The sequence below is a fragment of the Aspergillus clavatus genome, genomic scaffold, assembly GCF_000002715.2.
Source record: "Aspergillus clavatus NRRL 1 1099423829795 genomic scaffold, whole genome shotgun sequence".
NCBI classification, from domain to species: domain Eukaryota; kingdom Fungi; phylum Ascomycota; class Eurotiomycetes; order Eurotiales; family Aspergillaceae; genus Aspergillus; species Aspergillus clavatus.
In genome coordinates, this window is record NW_001517104.1 from 2,313,395 (window position 1) to 2,330,467 (window position 17,073).

At 50.7% G+C, this 17,073-nt stretch overlaps 8 protein-coding genes across 8 annotated transcripts; 2 read left to right on the top strand and 6 right to left on the bottom strand.

The window, feature by feature from the left end:
• Positions 1 to 645: 645 nt before the first annotated feature.
• On the bottom strand, positions 646 to 1,690 carry ACLA_016670 (putative short chain dehydrogenase/reductase; the record flags this gene model as incomplete). The annotated part of the gene is made up of 2 exons (XM_001274646.1): positions 646 to 1,367; positions 1,588 to 1,690. 2 exons carry the CDS (start codon positions 1,688 to 1,690, stop codon positions 646 to 648), a joined length of 825 nt encoding a protein of 274 aa, XP_001274647.1.
• Positions 1,691 to 3,076: 1,386 nt separating this feature from the next.
• ACLA_016680 (uncharacterized protein) lies at positions 3,077 to 3,798 on the top strand (the record flags this gene model as incomplete). Its single annotated transcript, XM_001274647.1, has 2 exons — positions 3,077 to 3,401; positions 3,701 to 3,798. The coding sequence occupies 2 exons, from the start codon at positions 3,077 to 3,079 to the stop codon at positions 3,796 to 3,798; spliced, it is 423 nt and encodes a 140-aa protein (XP_001274648.1).
• A 747-nt stretch (positions 3,799 to 4,545) lies between these two features.
• Positions 4,546 to 6,391, bottom strand: ACLA_016690 (uncharacterized protein; the record flags this gene model as incomplete). The annotated part of the gene is made up of 4 exons (XM_001274648.1): positions 4,546 to 5,435; positions 5,487 to 5,867; positions 5,919 to 6,292; positions 6,372 to 6,391. The coding sequence occupies 4 exons, from the start codon at positions 6,389 to 6,391 to the stop codon at positions 4,549 to 4,551; spliced, it is 1,662 nt and encodes a 553-aa protein (XP_001274649.1). The 3' UTR covers positions 4,546 to 4,548.
• Positions 6,392 to 7,034: 643 nt separating this feature from the next.
• ACLA_016700 (MFS transporter) lies at positions 7,035 to 8,985 on the bottom strand (the record flags this gene model as incomplete). The annotated part of the gene is made up of 8 exons (XM_001274649.1): positions 7,035 to 7,076; positions 7,134 to 7,404; positions 7,464 to 7,659; positions 7,712 to 7,753; positions 7,810 to 8,141; positions 8,194 to 8,213; positions 8,268 to 8,534; positions 8,599 to 8,985. 8 exons carry the CDS (start codon positions 8,983 to 8,985, stop codon positions 7,035 to 7,037), a joined length of 1,557 nt encoding a protein of 518 aa, XP_001274650.1.
• A 1,516-nt stretch (positions 8,986 to 10,501) lies between these two features.
• ACLA_016710 (tyrosine-protein phosphatase) lies at positions 10,502 to 11,347 on the top strand (the record flags this gene model as incomplete). Its single annotated transcript, XM_001274650.1, has 1 exon — positions 10,502 to 11,347. One exon carries the CDS (start codon positions 10,502 to 10,504, stop codon positions 11,345 to 11,347), a length of 846 nt encoding a protein of 281 aa, XP_001274651.1.
• A 683-nt stretch (positions 11,348 to 12,030) lies between these two features.
• Positions 12,031 to 13,241, bottom strand: ACLA_016720 (putative NADP(+)-dependent dehydrogenase; the record flags this gene model as incomplete). Its single annotated transcript, XM_001274651.1, has 7 exons — positions 12,031 to 12,165; positions 12,229 to 12,311; positions 12,391 to 12,542; positions 12,609 to 12,694; positions 12,755 to 12,872; positions 12,962 to 13,133; positions 13,196 to 13,241. 7 exons carry the CDS (start codon positions 13,239 to 13,241, stop codon positions 12,031 to 12,033), a joined length of 792 nt encoding a protein of 263 aa, XP_001274652.1.
• Positions 13,242 to 13,861: 620 nt separating this feature from the next.
• On the bottom strand, positions 13,862 to 14,590 carry ACLA_016730 (C40 family peptidase; the record flags this gene model as incomplete). Its single annotated transcript, XM_001274652.1, has 1 exon — positions 13,862 to 14,590. The coding sequence occupies one exon, from the start codon at positions 14,588 to 14,590 to the stop codon at positions 13,862 to 13,864; it is 729 nt and encodes a 242-aa protein (XP_001274653.1).
• Positions 14,591 to 15,626: 1,036 nt separating this feature from the next.
• ACLA_016740 (PP2C family serine/threonine-protein phosphatase) lies at positions 15,627 to 16,749 on the bottom strand (the record flags this gene model as incomplete). The annotated part of the gene is made up of 4 exons (XM_001274653.1): positions 15,627 to 16,109; positions 16,176 to 16,464; positions 16,513 to 16,622; positions 16,687 to 16,749. 4 exons carry the CDS (start codon positions 16,747 to 16,749, stop codon positions 15,627 to 15,629), a joined length of 945 nt encoding a protein of 314 aa, XP_001274654.1.
• Between the last annotated feature and the right edge of the window lie 324 nt (positions 16,750 to 17,073).

Below are 17,073 nucleotides of genomic sequence, written 5' to 3' on the forward strand. Positions count from 1 at the left end.
CCGTGAGGCGCAATGTACGAGCTTGATCATGCAAAGAGGTGGCTTTCTCCCCCTTCAGGCTTCGGTTGTCATACATGTTGATAACCGCGGTGTGATAGCCTATGCTAGATTTTGGTCCAAGCGGTCAGCCGGAGCCAATCGCAATGGGAACGAAGGAGGCTTGGACTCACTGAATACTGAGAATTTGCAGTGGTGCCCTTGTTTGATCGAGTTGTAATCGGAGACATGGAGGTAGACAAGCAGCCCAACCCTCAAGCCCGCTTGTATGTAGTCTCTGTCACCTGCTCCAAGGTTTTCATGGAGGACTCTATTCGTTTGTGAAACAAGTGTCGAGATGCGTCATGAATATCAAGTGTCAAGTCAAATTGAGATTCGAGCAAACATGACCCCTGGATATCAGTCGCAGGTTGGGAATCGGGATAAGGATTCCATGTTGTGCCTGAACGTTCCTGTACATGCAAGACCCGCAGCTATCTCACCACTCCTCTCTTGTACGCCCTGAGCCGGCAGGAGTCTCAGACAGGTCTATTCCTTGGTCGCTAAAAAGGGGCTTCAAGCCATGCCACATCCTCGATTCACTTCATCAGGATGCTGATCTTCAGATCAATTGAGTATCTATCAAAGAATAACCCGTATTCCAGCTCCTCACCAGTCACAGACCGAATCCTCCTGCAAAAACTTCCCAACATCGCCATCTCGCTGACCCTGCATCACCCCCAATATCATTTGCGCAGAGACCATAGGATCACCCGCCCTTCCACCAGAAGATATAGCATTTTCATCCTTTCCTCTCAGATTCGACCTCACCAGCCCCGGACACAAAGTGAAGACCTTTATTCCCTTGGGTCCAAATTGCTTATGCTGCTGTACAGCCAACATATTTAGTGCCGCCTTGCTCATCCGATACGGCACACCGTCATAAGAGGAGTGGGGGGATGTGGGATCCGCAGCCTCCGTTAGCGAACCCAGCGCACTCGAGATGAATATCGAGTAAGGGCGATCCGATTTCAGCAGGAGAGGATTAAAGATTTCAGCGACGAGTGCCGGTCCGATACAGTTTACGGCGAACGTCTCTTCCATTGCGAGTTTCGTCGATGGGGACTTGGAGAGAACGCCTGCATTGTTGATTAAAACGTCGACACGCCCGAACTGCGAATCGACCTGCTTTGCGGCGCTCGCGATGGACTCACGATCCGTGACATCGACTTGGATGCTGGTGAGGGTGCCTTTTGTCGTCTCGAGTGATTGGATTTCCTCGACCACCGCCTGGCCGTTCTCCAGAACGCGACTGCCGATGATTACAAGGTAGTCTGGCGAAGCTGAGGCGATTGCTTTGGCCGTTGCGAACCCAACGCCAGAGTTGGCGCCTTTCAGTGTCAAGTCAGCATACACCTATCGCATAGTGGGATATGCTGACTGATTTGTACCAGTTATGAATATGACAGTGGACGGTGGCATGACCGTCTTCAATACCGATGGTGCAGACTTTGGCTAATAACGATTAAATAGCCCTTAGGGACGCCTTCGGGGAGAAAGGCCATTATCCATACCCTGGGTTGCAACAAAATATATATTTTGAGTACGTACATCCTGCTGAAAGACCGCCTTCCGAGCTCCGTAAATACGTCTTAAATCCGATTAAACCCCAGCCAGGCTGACTCAACCACCCATTGAACTCCGTCGAATGCATAATCGCAGTCCCCAAAAGACATAGACGATGCGCTTAAGAGTGTCTTGTCGCTATTGTGAAAAGGCCCGTAGTTTCCCTCAGTTTCCCTCAGGTGGAGAGCTGGAGTTGCCGAGCAAGGGCGCCTGATCAGTAGGAGTCCAATTCTAACTCTCTATTATCCTCCATTCGACTTTTTCGTCGTCGAGATAGTAAAGGTTAAGCAAGAGTGAGAGTTCGCTGGCTACCTCCACAGTAATGTACCATAACCGAGGCTTCCCAGAGCACCGAAAGCCCGCTGAACTGTGTACTCAGAAGCCTATGATGCCTACGGAGCGAGCAAGGGTCCATTGAAGAAGCAACCCACGGGTTTATGTAGATCGGTTGTGGTAGGTGTGGGCCTCTGGAGGCACCGGGTCAGTGATAGGTATATAAGCAATGATTCGGCACCACTCCCACCATATGGTAAGAGGATCCCTCTCTTATGAACAGAGGCACTTCAACGAATTAACAACAATTTAGCAAATAGAGTACAGCGGGGATTCCCCTGGTGGACATGCCGCATCCATTTTTGCTTGTTTTCTTGACTGCCGAGCCAATCTCACATTACTTATACAATGTGAACGACCCAGCCAATATGTCAGTTTAGAAGTGATGAATAGAATTGTCCTCGTATTATTATATGTACTCCGTAATATAACTGATTCAATGGCCTACCAACACAATCGCAAATCCCCTTGTGGTTGGCTGCTTCGTGGCGCTTAGACTGTACTCCTTCTGACATAGTCGCCTAATGCTGAGACGAGGGGGATCAGAAGAGTAAGTCAGCGCCAGGGTTTTGTGATTTATGAGCGATGGTCAGCATGTTCCTCCAACTCACTTGTGATCTTTTCCACTTCCTCAGATAATCGATGGCGCGAAGGCCTAGTATCGAAGGCCTCGAGGTCGCGCCAATCCATGGCCTAGAATACAACAGAGATGTCGAGAGTTTACAGTACAGACCCGCAGCAACTGCACCGCACATAGTCGAAGATCTTCCCGTGAAACCGGAAGAAAGTCAGAAGGCTCAGAAGGCAAGGATCTGTGGTCTACCAAGAACGCTCTTTTAGGTACTACTCGTTTCCACCGCAGCCTTGATCATCGGCGGCGCGGTTGGGGGAGGAGTAGGCGAGGCACTGGCAGTCAGGAAGAGCAGCAACACGCCAGCAGCTTCTACAACAGTTGCCACCACTTAAAGGCAAGTAGATCCATATTCATGGCTCCCCCATGTCCTAGTGGACAAAGCAATTCTGACCTGGCAAATGTAGCCCCTCAATACCCACAAGCTCTCTACCAAGTACCTCATCAATACAATCAACAACAACAGCCTCCACAACCTTATCCGCCCCCGTTACCTCCGGCACAAGCGGCATGGCCGACTTCCAGTGTCCAGGGATCAACAAGACCATGATTGCAGGGTCCACGGGGGCTCTGTTCACTGTTCTGTGTGGCGTGGACTGGCCAAAGGGCGACCCAGCCATGACTGGCAATGGGAACGTCGCTGATCTCGGCCGCGCGACTGTTTACTCTCTTCAGGAATGCATCAACGCCTGCCTTAAATCCTACGAGAATTGCAAAGCGGTGACATATCAGGCCAATCTGACCGCCTCTTTTGACGGCGAACAGGATGGGAACTGTTGGTTCAAGGACCGGGCTGGCAAGTACTTCCCGGGCGCGGATACTAGCGTCGCTGCAGGTATCATAGGCGGGTAGGAATTCAAGGAGTCAAGGCAGAGGACTGAATGAGTTGGAGCTATAACTTTTGTAATGCATTTGGTCATATTCGACGGCTAATACCTGGAGAAGGAAGACGTCGAACTGACAATGTGGGAAAATATCGTGCGGAGTAGAAAGGTCCTGTTGGGGTTTGTGTAGGCGCCGGCCATGATATGGACAAGACTGGGGGATGTTCGTGGAGGAAGGATCATTGGCCGTCCCTAATGATCTACAGGGCCCCGTTTGCAGTAGCGCTGCGCTGCTGTTGGGCCATTGAAGTTTTGAACCTGTTGATCAAGGATGTCAGTGCGCCCACAGGTTTCAAGCTAATTGGTAAGTGGGGAGTGGAATTTTACAGACTCACATCCAAGCGCTGATCAAACTACCAGGCCTGTTCTTAGCAAATCAGCATACTCCGTACTTACTGACCAGATGGGCAAATTCCCTTGGCTCATCCGACCCTCCTCTGTCATCGGCGCTCATGCCATCTCGCAGACGTGACTTTAACCGAGTGAGGGACAGCCGCCTTCCCGAGTTTGCTTGGAAGCCAGCAGGGCCAGACAGACAGACATACTATTACAGTAAATAGGCTTGCTAAACCTGACTGGCCCACGAAAACCAGCCCGAGCCGTCCTGATCCGCCAAGAATCAGGTTCAATGGTTAAAAATCTGGCCTGTGGGCTAGGTGATGTTAGGAGCAGCAAAGCGTGTACGGTGTACATCGCAAATCATCATAATTATATGCTAGAGTATATGACCGGTAGACATATTATTACTCACTAAAAGCGGGAACAACCAATATCTTAGTAATTAGTTAGCTATTGAAGGTATATACTACGGTAAGCATATACCAATCACACTAGGTATGTTCTACCTACCAACCTACCCGTCGTAGGCCGTTGAACTAACTGCTGGAGTAATGCATTCTGCATACGAAAGAAGTGTCAAGTCATGTCGCAGATATTACTTCCAGGACCTTCATTACTGAAACTTCCCGGGTGTATTGATGTTTGTTCTACATTGCTATGGCATCGAGATGAGGAGGTTTCCTGAGTTGACTCCCCGAAATCCCAGGGACAGACCACCACCTGCCGCATAGTATACCAGAAAGATGACCCATAATCCCTTCATGTATCAGGAAATGGCCACATCGCTTTCGCTTCTTCCGCCGACCTTTCTTCCGCCATCTGCTTGATGTACACAGACAGCAGCTCCTTATTCTGCCTTTGCTTTTCAGCAAAATCCAGCTGTGGAGCCACCCACCCCTCGGCATCCGTATCCAGGCATTCCTGAACAAGTTGCTGGACGTCGTTCCAGGCCTGGTATTCGGCAAATTGGCGTCCGTGGACATCGATTTCGTCGTCACGAAAGGAATAAGGACATTGGCCCGCAAAGCCCAAGCTCGACCAGCTCTGGAAGATCTCAATCAGGCATTCCCGGAGTGGCACGATTCCAACCTCAGAGACCTCTCCACAGCGAATAAATAGTTCTCGGAAAACACGGGGTACGTTCATGGCCTTGTGTGCGACTCGGTTCTCAAGGAACGTGGAGACCTCGTACGCTTTCGCTAGTTTTGTCTGGGTCCACTCTTGTAGAGCGGCAGATTTGGCTTCTTCGTCGAACTGTTCGAAGTCGCTGGGTAGCTTGGGCTGCACCAGCCCCTGGGGGTAGTCCAATGGAGGCCGTAGAAACACGGGCCACTGGGCTTGAAGAAATAATGGGAGAACTAACAAGGACTGGAAATCGATCAGCGACACGATCTGTGAGTTATCGTCAGGAGAAACAAAAATATTCCCCATGTGCAGATCAGTGTGCCATAGCGTAGGCTGGGAGGCGCGGGCTAGAATCGGATGTGAGTCCAGCATCCGCATGAGGATTTTTGTGGTTTCAAGAAGCTGGACCTGCTCTGAGAGGGTCCCCTGATAGAACACTGTTCGGGTCTTTGGGTGCTTTTCTGATATTCGGGACAACTCTCGCTCTGCGATTGAAACCCCAAGATCTGATAGGGTATTCCCTGGATACCCATGAGCCTACGGGAGTGTAGAGAAGAACAGGATATACTTACAGGGCCCTTGATCAAACCTTGGACTCTGAGGAGAGGGATGCGTGGTTGCATCGCCAAATGAACGATCCGGTGATGGACCAACGCAGAAGCTAGTATCTGGATCAATGATCTCATCAAGGTCTTGACGTTTTAGGCCGACCGCATCTTCCTGCAGATATAACCCACCATATGCAGGGAATGAGATGGCTGATAGCTGAGCCTCCAGCTTGGTGAGATTCTTAATGAGCTCAAGTTTATCAATCTCTGCCATCGCGCCCCATTGTTCAAATAATGGGACACCTGCAGCTTTCTCCATGATGATATACTCCGCCCCGACAGGATTTGACTCATCTGAAGACCAAGAGAGGACCCGAGGGACGGGGATGCTTGTATGTGTCCTTACTGGCGCGTCTCACGTCAGTCTGTTGATAGCTTCATGGGTAGGAAACACACCATAACTCAAAGCGCCTACTTCCGAGGCGGTCGTCAAGGTGGCTGGCCCAGCGATACGACAAGGGACTTTTGCGATCACTTCATTCCCACTCTCCATTTTCATCAGCAGAACCTTGCTGAAACCTCCTTCGAACTTTTCGATGCTTCTTATCCGAGATGTGCCTCCACCAGCGGCAGCAGCCACATCGCAAAGAGCATCTAGGTTGAATTTCAGAAACCGTCGCTCGATCTGACGCTGCTCGTCGACAAGAAATCGACCATTAGTATAGGCGAAGACTTCCTCGCGAGTGATAGATTTGCCTACAGTTGTCAGTGGCGTCTCGCGGAATCGCGGCACCTCGCTCACCTCGACAGAATATAGATAGTTGGGCAACCTGTTGTCTTCGATGCAAAGATTTGAACCTGTTTAGGACGAATAGCATGCCAACTAGTCCTGTCATGGTTTATATAAACCTCGTGATGTGCTTGTACATGGAGGGATAACTAGTGTACAATGGATCAATCACTTTAAGGTTGCGCCCGGGATATGAGCTCTTGACACTAGGCTTAAGATGCAATTTGGTTTCCCCCGCAACTCTCCCCAAGACCCCGAGATGCTACCCATTTACCTTAGGATTTGTTTCTAGAATGACTTTTTCTTAATATATGCATTTATCGACTTATTCAATGAAGTAAATCCAAATTAATCCCGCCGTCAGGCACTATATAAAGAAGAATGGCATAATTTGTAGCGAATAATTCAAATCGTTGATAGGTTGTCTGCTTTGTTTTTGAGCGTATGGATTCGGAACTCCGCGATGCTCGGAGTTCCGAGAAAATGGCAATAGTATCAATACAGGTAGTCACCAGACCCATGTATAGCCCTACTGTGAAAGCAGTAGAGTAATTGGTATCTGGCCTTTACCATAGCCGCCATGGAAGGCCTCTGTGAATAATATATTATACAGCGGCCCTTCAGACAGCACATGGAAACCCCATCACCAAAAAGACGGAGAAGGGCGAGGAAGCCAAGGAAAAGAAATAAGTGGATGGTTGATATATCATGCTGATGCTGATAATATGCTGCGTTTGTGATGTCCTCCAATCATGCCCCCCAAGCAACAGAAAGAGCGACAGTTAGTTCGCATACTTGCTCCATGAGCGCAAGCGCTTCCCATACTGTTGATGGACGTCAGCCACTGCTCTGTATCCCCAACCCGGAAGACGGCAACTTACCCGCCCCAAGATAAATGGCAGAGGAAGCATGGCGAGGGAAATAAACCCTAGCGTGCTCGACGCCCATCCGATCCCAAGTGATCCCAGCATGCGAGGAGCAGCCAAGGGTAAGGCGCCGCCAAACGAGCTGCGGAAGAAGGTGTTGCCCGCAAACACACTTGCCACGTACCGGGGGTATGACTCGCCGAGATAGTTAAGGATAGATTGGAAAGTTAGGTAGAATCCCGGGGCGAAGAACGCGGAGCCGATGATGGGGACGATCCAGTGTACGCTACATTGGGCGAGGATAAGTCTTTTGAGCACGAGCTGTAGGTGGTGATGCTCACATACCTTTCTCGAGATGTCCATGCAAAGATAAAGAGGCAGATAGGGATGCAAACTGCCCCTACCTGACCCGGGATGAGGCGGGCTTCGGGCTCCACGGTGACTTCTGGCTTTGCAACTCGGGGTTGGTAGGAGAAGTATAGCCAGAGCAGGTAGGCGATGACGGACACGACGGCGCCAATAAGAATACCAAAGAAGGCCACTAAAAGAGTGAGTCAGCCGGAAACATCACAGGGGATTGGGATGACACGTACAGCCTTGTTGAATAGGTGTGAAATGGTAAATGCCATCAAATACTACATGTACTTTGTAAGCAAGAGGACGAAACAGACTGTAGGTATCCGTGGCCCACCAAATGGGAAGAATTCAAACCACAGATACAACACACCGTAAATGAGCATGGTATGCATGTTCACAAACAGGATTACCGGATCCGTGCAAGACAGCTTGAAATCATCAATTGTTTGCTTTGCAATCCGCACAGCAAGGTTTCCCTCTGTCGCGATTGATTCGGCTCGGCTCTGGTAAGCTGGGTTACCTGTTCGAATACGGAGCCGTCGTGCGCGGCGAGAAAGAATGTTTGAATACAGGGTCTCGGGCAGAAAGAAGAAGATAAAAGTTGTCGTGAATGCTGAGACACCTGCGATCAACCATAGAGTCGCGGTCCAGGTTTTCCAACGCTCGCTGCGAGTGGAATTAGTCCACAGTTCTCACTTCAAAATATGAGAATACCTACACGACTAGGGTTCCAAGAATCTAGGCATCGATGTTAGTCGACTGCTCGAAGTAGCTCCATGATGATAAACTTACAGGCCCCAGAATTGGCCCACAAACTCCACTGACTGCATACAGAGCGATAGCATATGGAATGGCTTCCGGCTGGTACACTTCCATCAACGTTGCACCTCCGACGCTGATAGGTGCACTTCCGACGAAGCCGCCGAGAAACCGTAGTATCAGAATCGTCTCGAGGTTCCTCGCAAGAGCTGTGCCTATGTTGAAGAGGCAGAAGGCAACAGAGCCAAGGATGTATACAGCTGTCCGTCCAATGGATGGCAGACTCGATAGGGGAGAAAGCTGAAGTCAATGTATTGTCAGAAAAAGGTGAGGCAAACATAGGTATTAGTTATGATAGACGTACGATAAGAGGCCCGATACCATATGCTATGACAAAGAGCGAGAGCCCAAGTGTCCCCTCTGCAGTGGTTGCATCAAAATTCTTCTCGATCTTTGGAATACTCGGGGTGAATATCGCTGACGCCGCGTAAAAACTGAAGTTCAACAGCATCACACTGAGCATGGTCATGGTCTTTGCCAGGACCGGCCAGTTCCTGGGAAAGTCAGGATCATCTCGCCCAGTGAAATCCACTATAATCTGGGCAACAGCAGTGGATGCAGTATCTGACGAGCCTGTGTGGGCAAAGGACTCGCCCTTTGGTATTTCATGCTCAGTGGCTGGGAAGAGCCTGTTATCGGAAATGTAGTTGAGGAGGCGACCAAATGCGCTTTCTCGCAGTACGACGTCCATCTTTGTCTTGTCCTATCTTCAGTGATGAAAACCGAGGCAAAGAGATAAAGAGAATGAATTGAAACATCCCCAAGATGCGTGCCAACCAGGAGACTTTATACTTGAGCCCAAGGTAAAAAATGATAGATGGATATGCGCTTGTTCGGAATTCCGATGCTTCTACTCCACACCGATCCTAGATACACTTTTTGACACCAATCGCCATTGCTTTCTCGAGAACTGTCCGAGATAGTATTACAGTACTATACCCTAGGTTTGAGAGTCAAACATTGTAGCATGCTGTTTGAATTCGCACCATGCATGGTGCATGCGTGAGTCTCTTTTTCAAGGCTAGCATGGAACATTTCTGCTAGAGCGCTCCCTGTTATAAGATGTCGGTTGCAAGGTAAATCGTAAGCTCAAAGCTTGTTCTACCTCCATCTAAACTAAATGCTTGTATCGGACTTGTAATGATATGGATAGGAGAAATCTCGAACACATTGACACTTGGTACCGACACCATTCAAGCGGACGTAGTCGAACGCTCATACTGCCTGACCAAGTAGTCATTCCACTTAGCTCAGGCTCGCCAAGCACGTCTTTGGTAGGGTTTCAAAGAAAATGCAATGACTATAATATGTGTAGGAGTCCCTATCACCAAAGTGTGTGGCCGGACGACTCCCTGCATAGGAGGGCAAAGACATGCTCCCACTGTTGCGTTATCGAGGCAAGATAAAGGTCTTCTTCATGGTTGACTCGGAAAAGGCTAGGTAAAAGCTGTTGATTGCGGAGATACTATTTCAGATATAATTTCACCATCATCGTGAGGACTTCAGCTTAGTATCAGAACTCAGCTCTGCGTCCCCACACAGAAGAGAGATCAATACCTCATTTATACACTTAGCATCCGAGCAAGTACCCCTCCGTGTGATATATGGGAGTGAAAGTCCATACTGTCTCAATTTATAAATATACTTGTGCAACAGATGACTCTATACGCCCATAGTACATGCCCCCTTGCCATCGAGATCGGGGAGCTGATTATCCAGCAAAGTGAGGCAAGGAGAGTGTCCATCCAACGGTTTCTAGAACCTCTTATATCCAATAATTTGACATTTGAGGCTGCCTCATCTCGCATCTTTACTGTATTTAGATCGGAAATCCTGCACGCGTGATTGGTGTTTGGTCTGCTGCCAGAGAAGACAACACACCCGTTACTGCAAGATGACCTCGACGACAAGGCTATATTTTAACATCTTTCAGTTCAAAGCTACCATAGTTTGACGACCATCCTGTATACAATAGAAACGAGATATGAAGATGATTGACTCTGTGTAACCACCATCGTCCAGCCCAGCGTCATCCCTTCCCGGCTGTCCCAGAACCCAAATTCCAGTATCAGATTCGGCTCTGAGAACCTCCAACTTGGCCAGCCTTACTTTCTTGAAGCCATAAGGACTATAACAACGGACGATAGGAGTAACACAATAACGGGATAAAGGTGCTCCCTGTTCCTTGCCCCGACGACTCCATCAAAATGACCAAGACTCTCCATCTCGGTGCTATGAGAGACAGGCTGTACGGCCGAGCGCAGAATCCAGGAGCAACAGATCCTCCCCAGGTTCTAGGTCTATTCAACTTCCGCGATGTCGGAGGCAACCGAGTCTCTGCCACACAACACGTGCGAAAGAACTTCCTTTTCCGCTCGGCCACCCTGAGCAACGTCTCTCCAGCCGGCCTCCGCACCCTGCACAGTCATTACGGGATTGAGACCATTTTCAACCTGCGCACAGGTACAGGGTCGGGATTTGGCACAACCGTTCAGACGGTCGAGGGCCTCACCATGCAGACCGTTGCGACGATGGACAGCGAAGCGAGCCAAGAGCCCCTGCTGGAACACTTCCACAGCCTCTCCCAAGATTTGGTGACGGGTTTCATGGTGATCTATAAGCATCTGTGCGTCGTCTCCGGCGCGGCATATAGAGAAATCCTCGCCCATATTCGCGATCAGCCTACCTCTCCGCTCCTTGTGAACTGTGATCTGGGGAAAGATGAGACCGGGGTGTTTGTTGGCATTCTGCTCAAGCTGCTGGGTGTCCCGGACGAAGACATTATCGAGGATTACCACCGCTCTGAGACACAGATCGAGCCTCTTGTGTCTGATAAAAGAGCGAGAGTACTCGGTCTCCCGATCTTCGAGGATCTTGCGGAGGTGGATATCGACAAGCACTTTCTGGCGCCGAGGGAGGTGATGCGGGCATTGCTTGTTTATATCGATCTGACGTATGGGGGCGCGGGAGGTTATCTGAGGTTCTTGGGCTTTGCTGAGGCGGAGATTGACCTCGTTCGGAGGAATATGCTCGAAAGTGATGCGCCGCAATGAGTCTTTGCACTCTGAGATTAGGCAACTATCGCTGTGCATATTGTAGGGCCAGTGACGATAAAACTTACGCTCTTCTAACTTGATACCTGTTGGCATCGAATCATGGGTACCAGGGAGTCAAGTGAGCCAAAGCATCTTTCACCATTGAGCCACTGGTTATCCAAAACACCTACTCCGTAGATTCAGGGCTTCGTTTTGTTTCTTTGTGCACTGGGTATACAGGCTTCTACATATCCACCAGACCGGCACCCATCCATCAAGCATCCATAGACTAATCAATCTATTTCCCCTTCCCCTTCACCTCCCATTTCCCTCCACCCAGCATTACCCTGAGGCAAAGTATGGCCCTTCCAAGGTAGAAACCGGGCATTCCCGCCAACCATATATTGCTTAGACTACTGAAAGGAGAAAACGCACAGACCTCAGCCGTTTATCAATGCGAATAACTATCTATCTAATCTCCAACACTCATTGTGATCAGGCTGTCTGACTGGGGTAAGATAGCGGGCGTACTGGATCGGGAGAATTGGGGGATGTGATTCGAAAATAGTATCACATCCTTGTATCAACTGATAACTGGGCTTAGGTCCTGTATGTACAATATACCACTCCTAAGCATTGTACTGAAGTTGCAATCAAAGCTTTATCCTGGCTCCTCCTAACGCGTCAACAACACTGACCCCTCACAACCCACTCCCCTTCATCATCTCCACCGTCTTATGGAACTGCTGCTGCCGCTGCTGTTCCCAGCTGTTGAACGCAATATTCGCGGTCCCAACGGGGATCTGGTCGTCACCCGCCAGGAGCTTCCGCATCGTCTGTAGCCCCCATCAGCCTGATAGTCTTGTGCTATACTTACTCCCCGCTCGACGGATACACACCTCGTCCGCAAACTCCTCCACCGGCAATCCCATACCCCCTCCACCCGTGATATCCGGCTGGTGCTTCGCATCGTGCAGCTCGGCTGAGCTTTTGTCAGTTCCAGTTCCAGTTCCGATTTCGATTCTACATTCATGTAATGTGATGCCCTTGGGAATACTCACTCTGTACCAGGGGCGGGAAAATCTCAATGACCCTCGTACTCGTCTCCTTCAGTTGCTCGCGCAGCGCCAGCGTCCAGTGATGCAACGCTGCTTTGGTGGCGCAGTAATTCGAGCAGCGCAGGATCGGCGCGAACGCGAGACCGGAGGATGTGCTGGTTGGTCAGTTTTTTGTTTTTTTTTTTGGCCTTCCGATTGGGGATGGATTGGAGGCGACGTACAAAATAAACGCGGTCGGCGTATCCTTCTTCGCCTGGAAGAACGGGAGGAATTCCTTCGTCAGGTAGAGGTAGGACAGGTAGTTAATCTGCGCGGGAGTTGGTTAGATTGCGTGCACCTGTGGCAAAAACTGCCTGCTCAGACGCACCGCGAACTCTTCTGTTATCATTTCCATATTGATGCTCTCGGGCTCGCTGAAGACCGACCGCCGCTGGATCCCGGAGTTGATGAACACGCAGTCTAGGTCAGGGTGGGACTTGATCACACTGGTGGTTGTCAGGGCACCAGCATCCAGAAACCTACCCCCAGAGGGTTGGGGGGGGGGGGGGAAGGGGGTGGCTAGAGATGTACGCACTCCGCGACAAATTGTGGGATCGCCTCTAGTTCACCAATGTCAACCTCCACCCTTGCGGCTTTCCCCTCTCCATGCTTCTGGACAAACGCGTCGAGGTTCTCCTTTCGCCGACCGGCTCCGATCACAAAGCATCCGTGTGCGATCAGCCGTTCAGCCAGGGTCAGACCGATTCCTTTTTTGTCGGGGTTAGCGGACAAGGTCCTTCTGGCTTTCAAGCGCGAACGAAGACAATACCCGACGTGGACCCCAGAATCAGAATCTTCTTATATGGGAAAGCCATTTTCGGCGATGGATCAAGATCAATCGTGGGGAGAAAGCTGTTGTAGCTAGCTGGCAAGACTCGAGTGAAGATCTGTCCGGCTTATATAGATATGCTGGATGGCGGCACCATGAGCCAGAAGGGGTTAGAGGTTGCGCACTTGCAGCTTTGTTCTGGGCGCCATTGGAGATGAGATGTTGTTGTGGCTGGCTTTGTATGCACTCTTCGGCTTTTGTATAATCTGTTGTTAACTCCGAGGTGGGGTGTTTCTGTGGTGTAATCACTGTAGTTATACATAGTATATGTAACTGTGAAGGGACCAGTGGTGAATGGTTTAAAGATGGTTTGCATCAATTCATTTACTCATGCCATCCGAAACACACTTTGCGACAGGTGTGTGTATTTAGCTTAGCTACCAGATCTATATACACTGGAGCGATGCATTTCCAAACGAGACCATATGAATAACCTCTGTATTCAAGACAACATTGTACAAAGTCAAGAATCTAACCAGAACAGTATGGACAGATAAGCAAAGACAATGAGAAGTGAAGGCGATGTTTCAATCGATATCTCGATATCTCGAATATAGTCTAGGCGCAGACCATTTACCAGAACCTGCAACCTGTTAGCTCCGCTCACTACTTCAACACCCCCAACAATTCATACCTCACAACATAAGGACAGATCGACTCGCCACCATACGAAGTCCAAATCGCCTGCTCCCGAACCGGCGTCCCAGTGCGCGCAGCATTGACCATCCACCCATCCCGCATGAAGATGCCCACATGCGCAACCTTATTCTTGCAATCACCACCAGTAGCCCAGAAAAGCAGATCGCCCTCCTTGGCCTGCGCCCGCGGCACCCGCTGGCCCATCTTCGAGTCGTACTGCGTCTGCGCCGTGCGCGGAATCGTCTTCCCCAGCGCCTGGCACACCGCATACTGCGTGAGCCCGGAGCAGTCGAACCCGCCGCCCGAGGGACCCTTGCAGCCGCCGCCGCCCCAGACATAGGGTAGTCCTTCCTTCGACTGCGCGGCAGTGACGATCGCGTGGCCCGAGCCCGAGCCCGAGCCCCCGCCGCCGCTGTCGCACTTCTTGGTCACGTAGCCCGTCGTGCCAGTCTTGACGTAGTAGTCTGCGACGTAGCAGCCGTCGGAGGTCTTGTCCCAGATGCTTTCGCCCTTGACGTCGGTGCCGGGCGCCTGGCAGACGATCTTGACGTCCTCGCCCTTCTTGTAGGATTTGACGACGGCGTGCGAGGTTCCGGGGCCGGAGCGGCAGTTGACGGTGTCGCCGGTGATGGGGTAGGCGCTGACCACGGGGAGGATGGCTGCGATCGAAGCAGCGAGGATGTGGAGGTAACGCATTGCGATTGAGGAGAGGAGAGAAAGGTCGATGTGAACTTTTGCTTTGTTTTTTTTTTTTCGCTTGTTCGACTGGACGGCTGGGTGAAGATATTGTTGATGATGGAGCACTCAATTTGCCGGGTAGATTGAGGGTTTTTATAGATGTCCCTGAGCATGTTGTGTGTATGCCTCTGCCCGAACGACGATCCGCATATCGACCATGAATCAGTAGGTGAGTTCATCTCGTATCCAGTGATGGACTCGAAGATGAGTGCTCGTGTTCCCTCCCTGGAATCTGCAACAGGGGGCCAAATTTCGTATTGGACATTGCAGTTGAGCCCGTGTTGCATCGACTACGAAGGGAACAGATGAGGTCGGAGCGAAGGGGATCTTCCTCTGGCCCGGCTCGTATGATCGTGTCTGCGAGTGTCGCATGCTCCAAGAAGCAACTGGGATTAAGCAGCCTCGGCATTCCTAAAAATAGCATGTCGAGAGCGACAAGCATTGGCTTTGGCTAAAGAAGTCCTTCTTCTCGCGTTGTATAAAAGCGTGTCTGGTTAGCGTGAAGATCGTTGTCGCAGACAATGGCTGAATACGAGATGCTGCAACGGGGCACTGCAACTTCGGATTCGACGGCTGCACGATAGACTGGTTAGGTATGTGTGCCTGCTAATAATCAGACTCGGCAGCTTAGTTTGTTCGTATCGACTCCCGATGCAATTTCGAAGTCCGTTACTAATTACTATTCTTGAACCCCCGTCAACCAGGGGGGGCCGTATAGCTTTGATTTCCTCTTTGGTGGTCATTCAGCGAGATTGAACCCGTATCTATCTGGATCCTGCAGCGACAAGGATCCACGGTAATCTTGCCTGAGCTGAGAAAACAGGTAAAACCATTGGTTTGATATTCTCCAAGAATGCGAGCATGTATCTGAGTGAGAACCGTCCAGTAACATTAATATATTGCTAGATATTGAGCCAGTAGTCCATGCATATCAAAGTCATGAATCGTAACACGCCATTACCACATAAAACACCACAACCTCCGTCGAACCGGCCTAGGCGACTTCATTCCCATCCATAACTACACAAACACAAGTCGCATTGTCGCTCAGCGGCCTATTCGTCGCCTCCGTCACCAGCTTCCCTGCCACCTCCCTCGCCTCCAGCCCATGCCCCAGATGCGCAATCACCCGGTTCAAAACCGCCCGATCCTCCATCTCATCCGTGACCCCATCCGACGTGACCAGCAGAACATACTGCCTGTCTCGACTCAGCTCCCGCCGCTCGATCGACGGCAGCCGCGAGAGCAGATCCCCCTGGTCCTGCCCGGCCTTGAACCCCGCGATCTCCTGCTCGACCGAGAACGGCCGCGCCGCGTTGATCAGCGGCTCTTTGTACTGCAGATCGCCCAGGGCGCGGGACATGTTCAGGGAGCCGAGGCGCGGGGAGCCGAACTCCTGGTTAATAACACCGCCAGCTTCTTCAATGCGCGATCTTTCGGTCCGGGAGCCGGGTTTGTGGGCTTTTGTGATGCGGTGCTTTTTGTCATACACATTACGTGGGTTAGCTGTGTTCTTGTGAAGGTGGACCTGCTGCACCCTTACCACCTCCCAGGGTTTCTTGGTCTGTTGTTCGCAGAGAAGAACGTGTGAGTCGCCGAGGTTGCCCACTACCAGTACGCCGTCTGTGAGATCGAGCAGACAGACGGCGAGTGTAGAACCGGATTCGCCACAGACTTCGTTTCCGCCCTTGAACTCTTTCCAAAGTAGTGCTTCTTCCTGCTTAGTCGCGCTCTCAATCACGTTCTCATACTGGCCTGTCTGCAGATCGGGAGAGTCGAGTATGAAGCGGGGCAGGTTTTCTCGGGCGTGAATGGCGACGTCGGCCGTTACACTGCTGTTGTGAGCATATCTCGCAAAACTGGGCAATACAAAGACGTACTGTCCGTCGTAGACAGCAGAGCAGAGAATATTCTTTCCTGATTCTGTCGATATTTGTCTCGGGAGAATGAGAGTATATTGGTCTTGTTGCGACGGTCTGGATCCTTGGGCCTGAGACAGCTGTCAGCGGGTAGTCCAGGGGCATATGTAGTACAACCAGAATTAGCAGACATACACTGGCAGCGCCCGCACTGCGGAGGATGATCTTGTCCGGAGAAGATGTTGTTAGAGAGCCCATTTTGTGTGAAATCGGGAGAGAAGAAAAGGAATATTTCGGACGATTCTTGCGATAGCATCGCGGTCTTAATCTAGTCTGGAACACGCCTTCAGCAACGACCGAACAAGCATGTGTTATGGTCTGGGCTAAATATCCATACATCATCGAGGGCGATTCGCCGCGTGAATTGTGGGCCTGCAGGATCAGGCAGAATTCTCCGCCTCTATCAAATTGCTATGAGGAAACATGATGTAATTGCAGCTGTTGTTATTGTGTAAAACATGGAACTGTTGTTGCCTCTGAGGTCAGGCCACGCCATGCTGTCTTACCCATGGTAAATCCAGT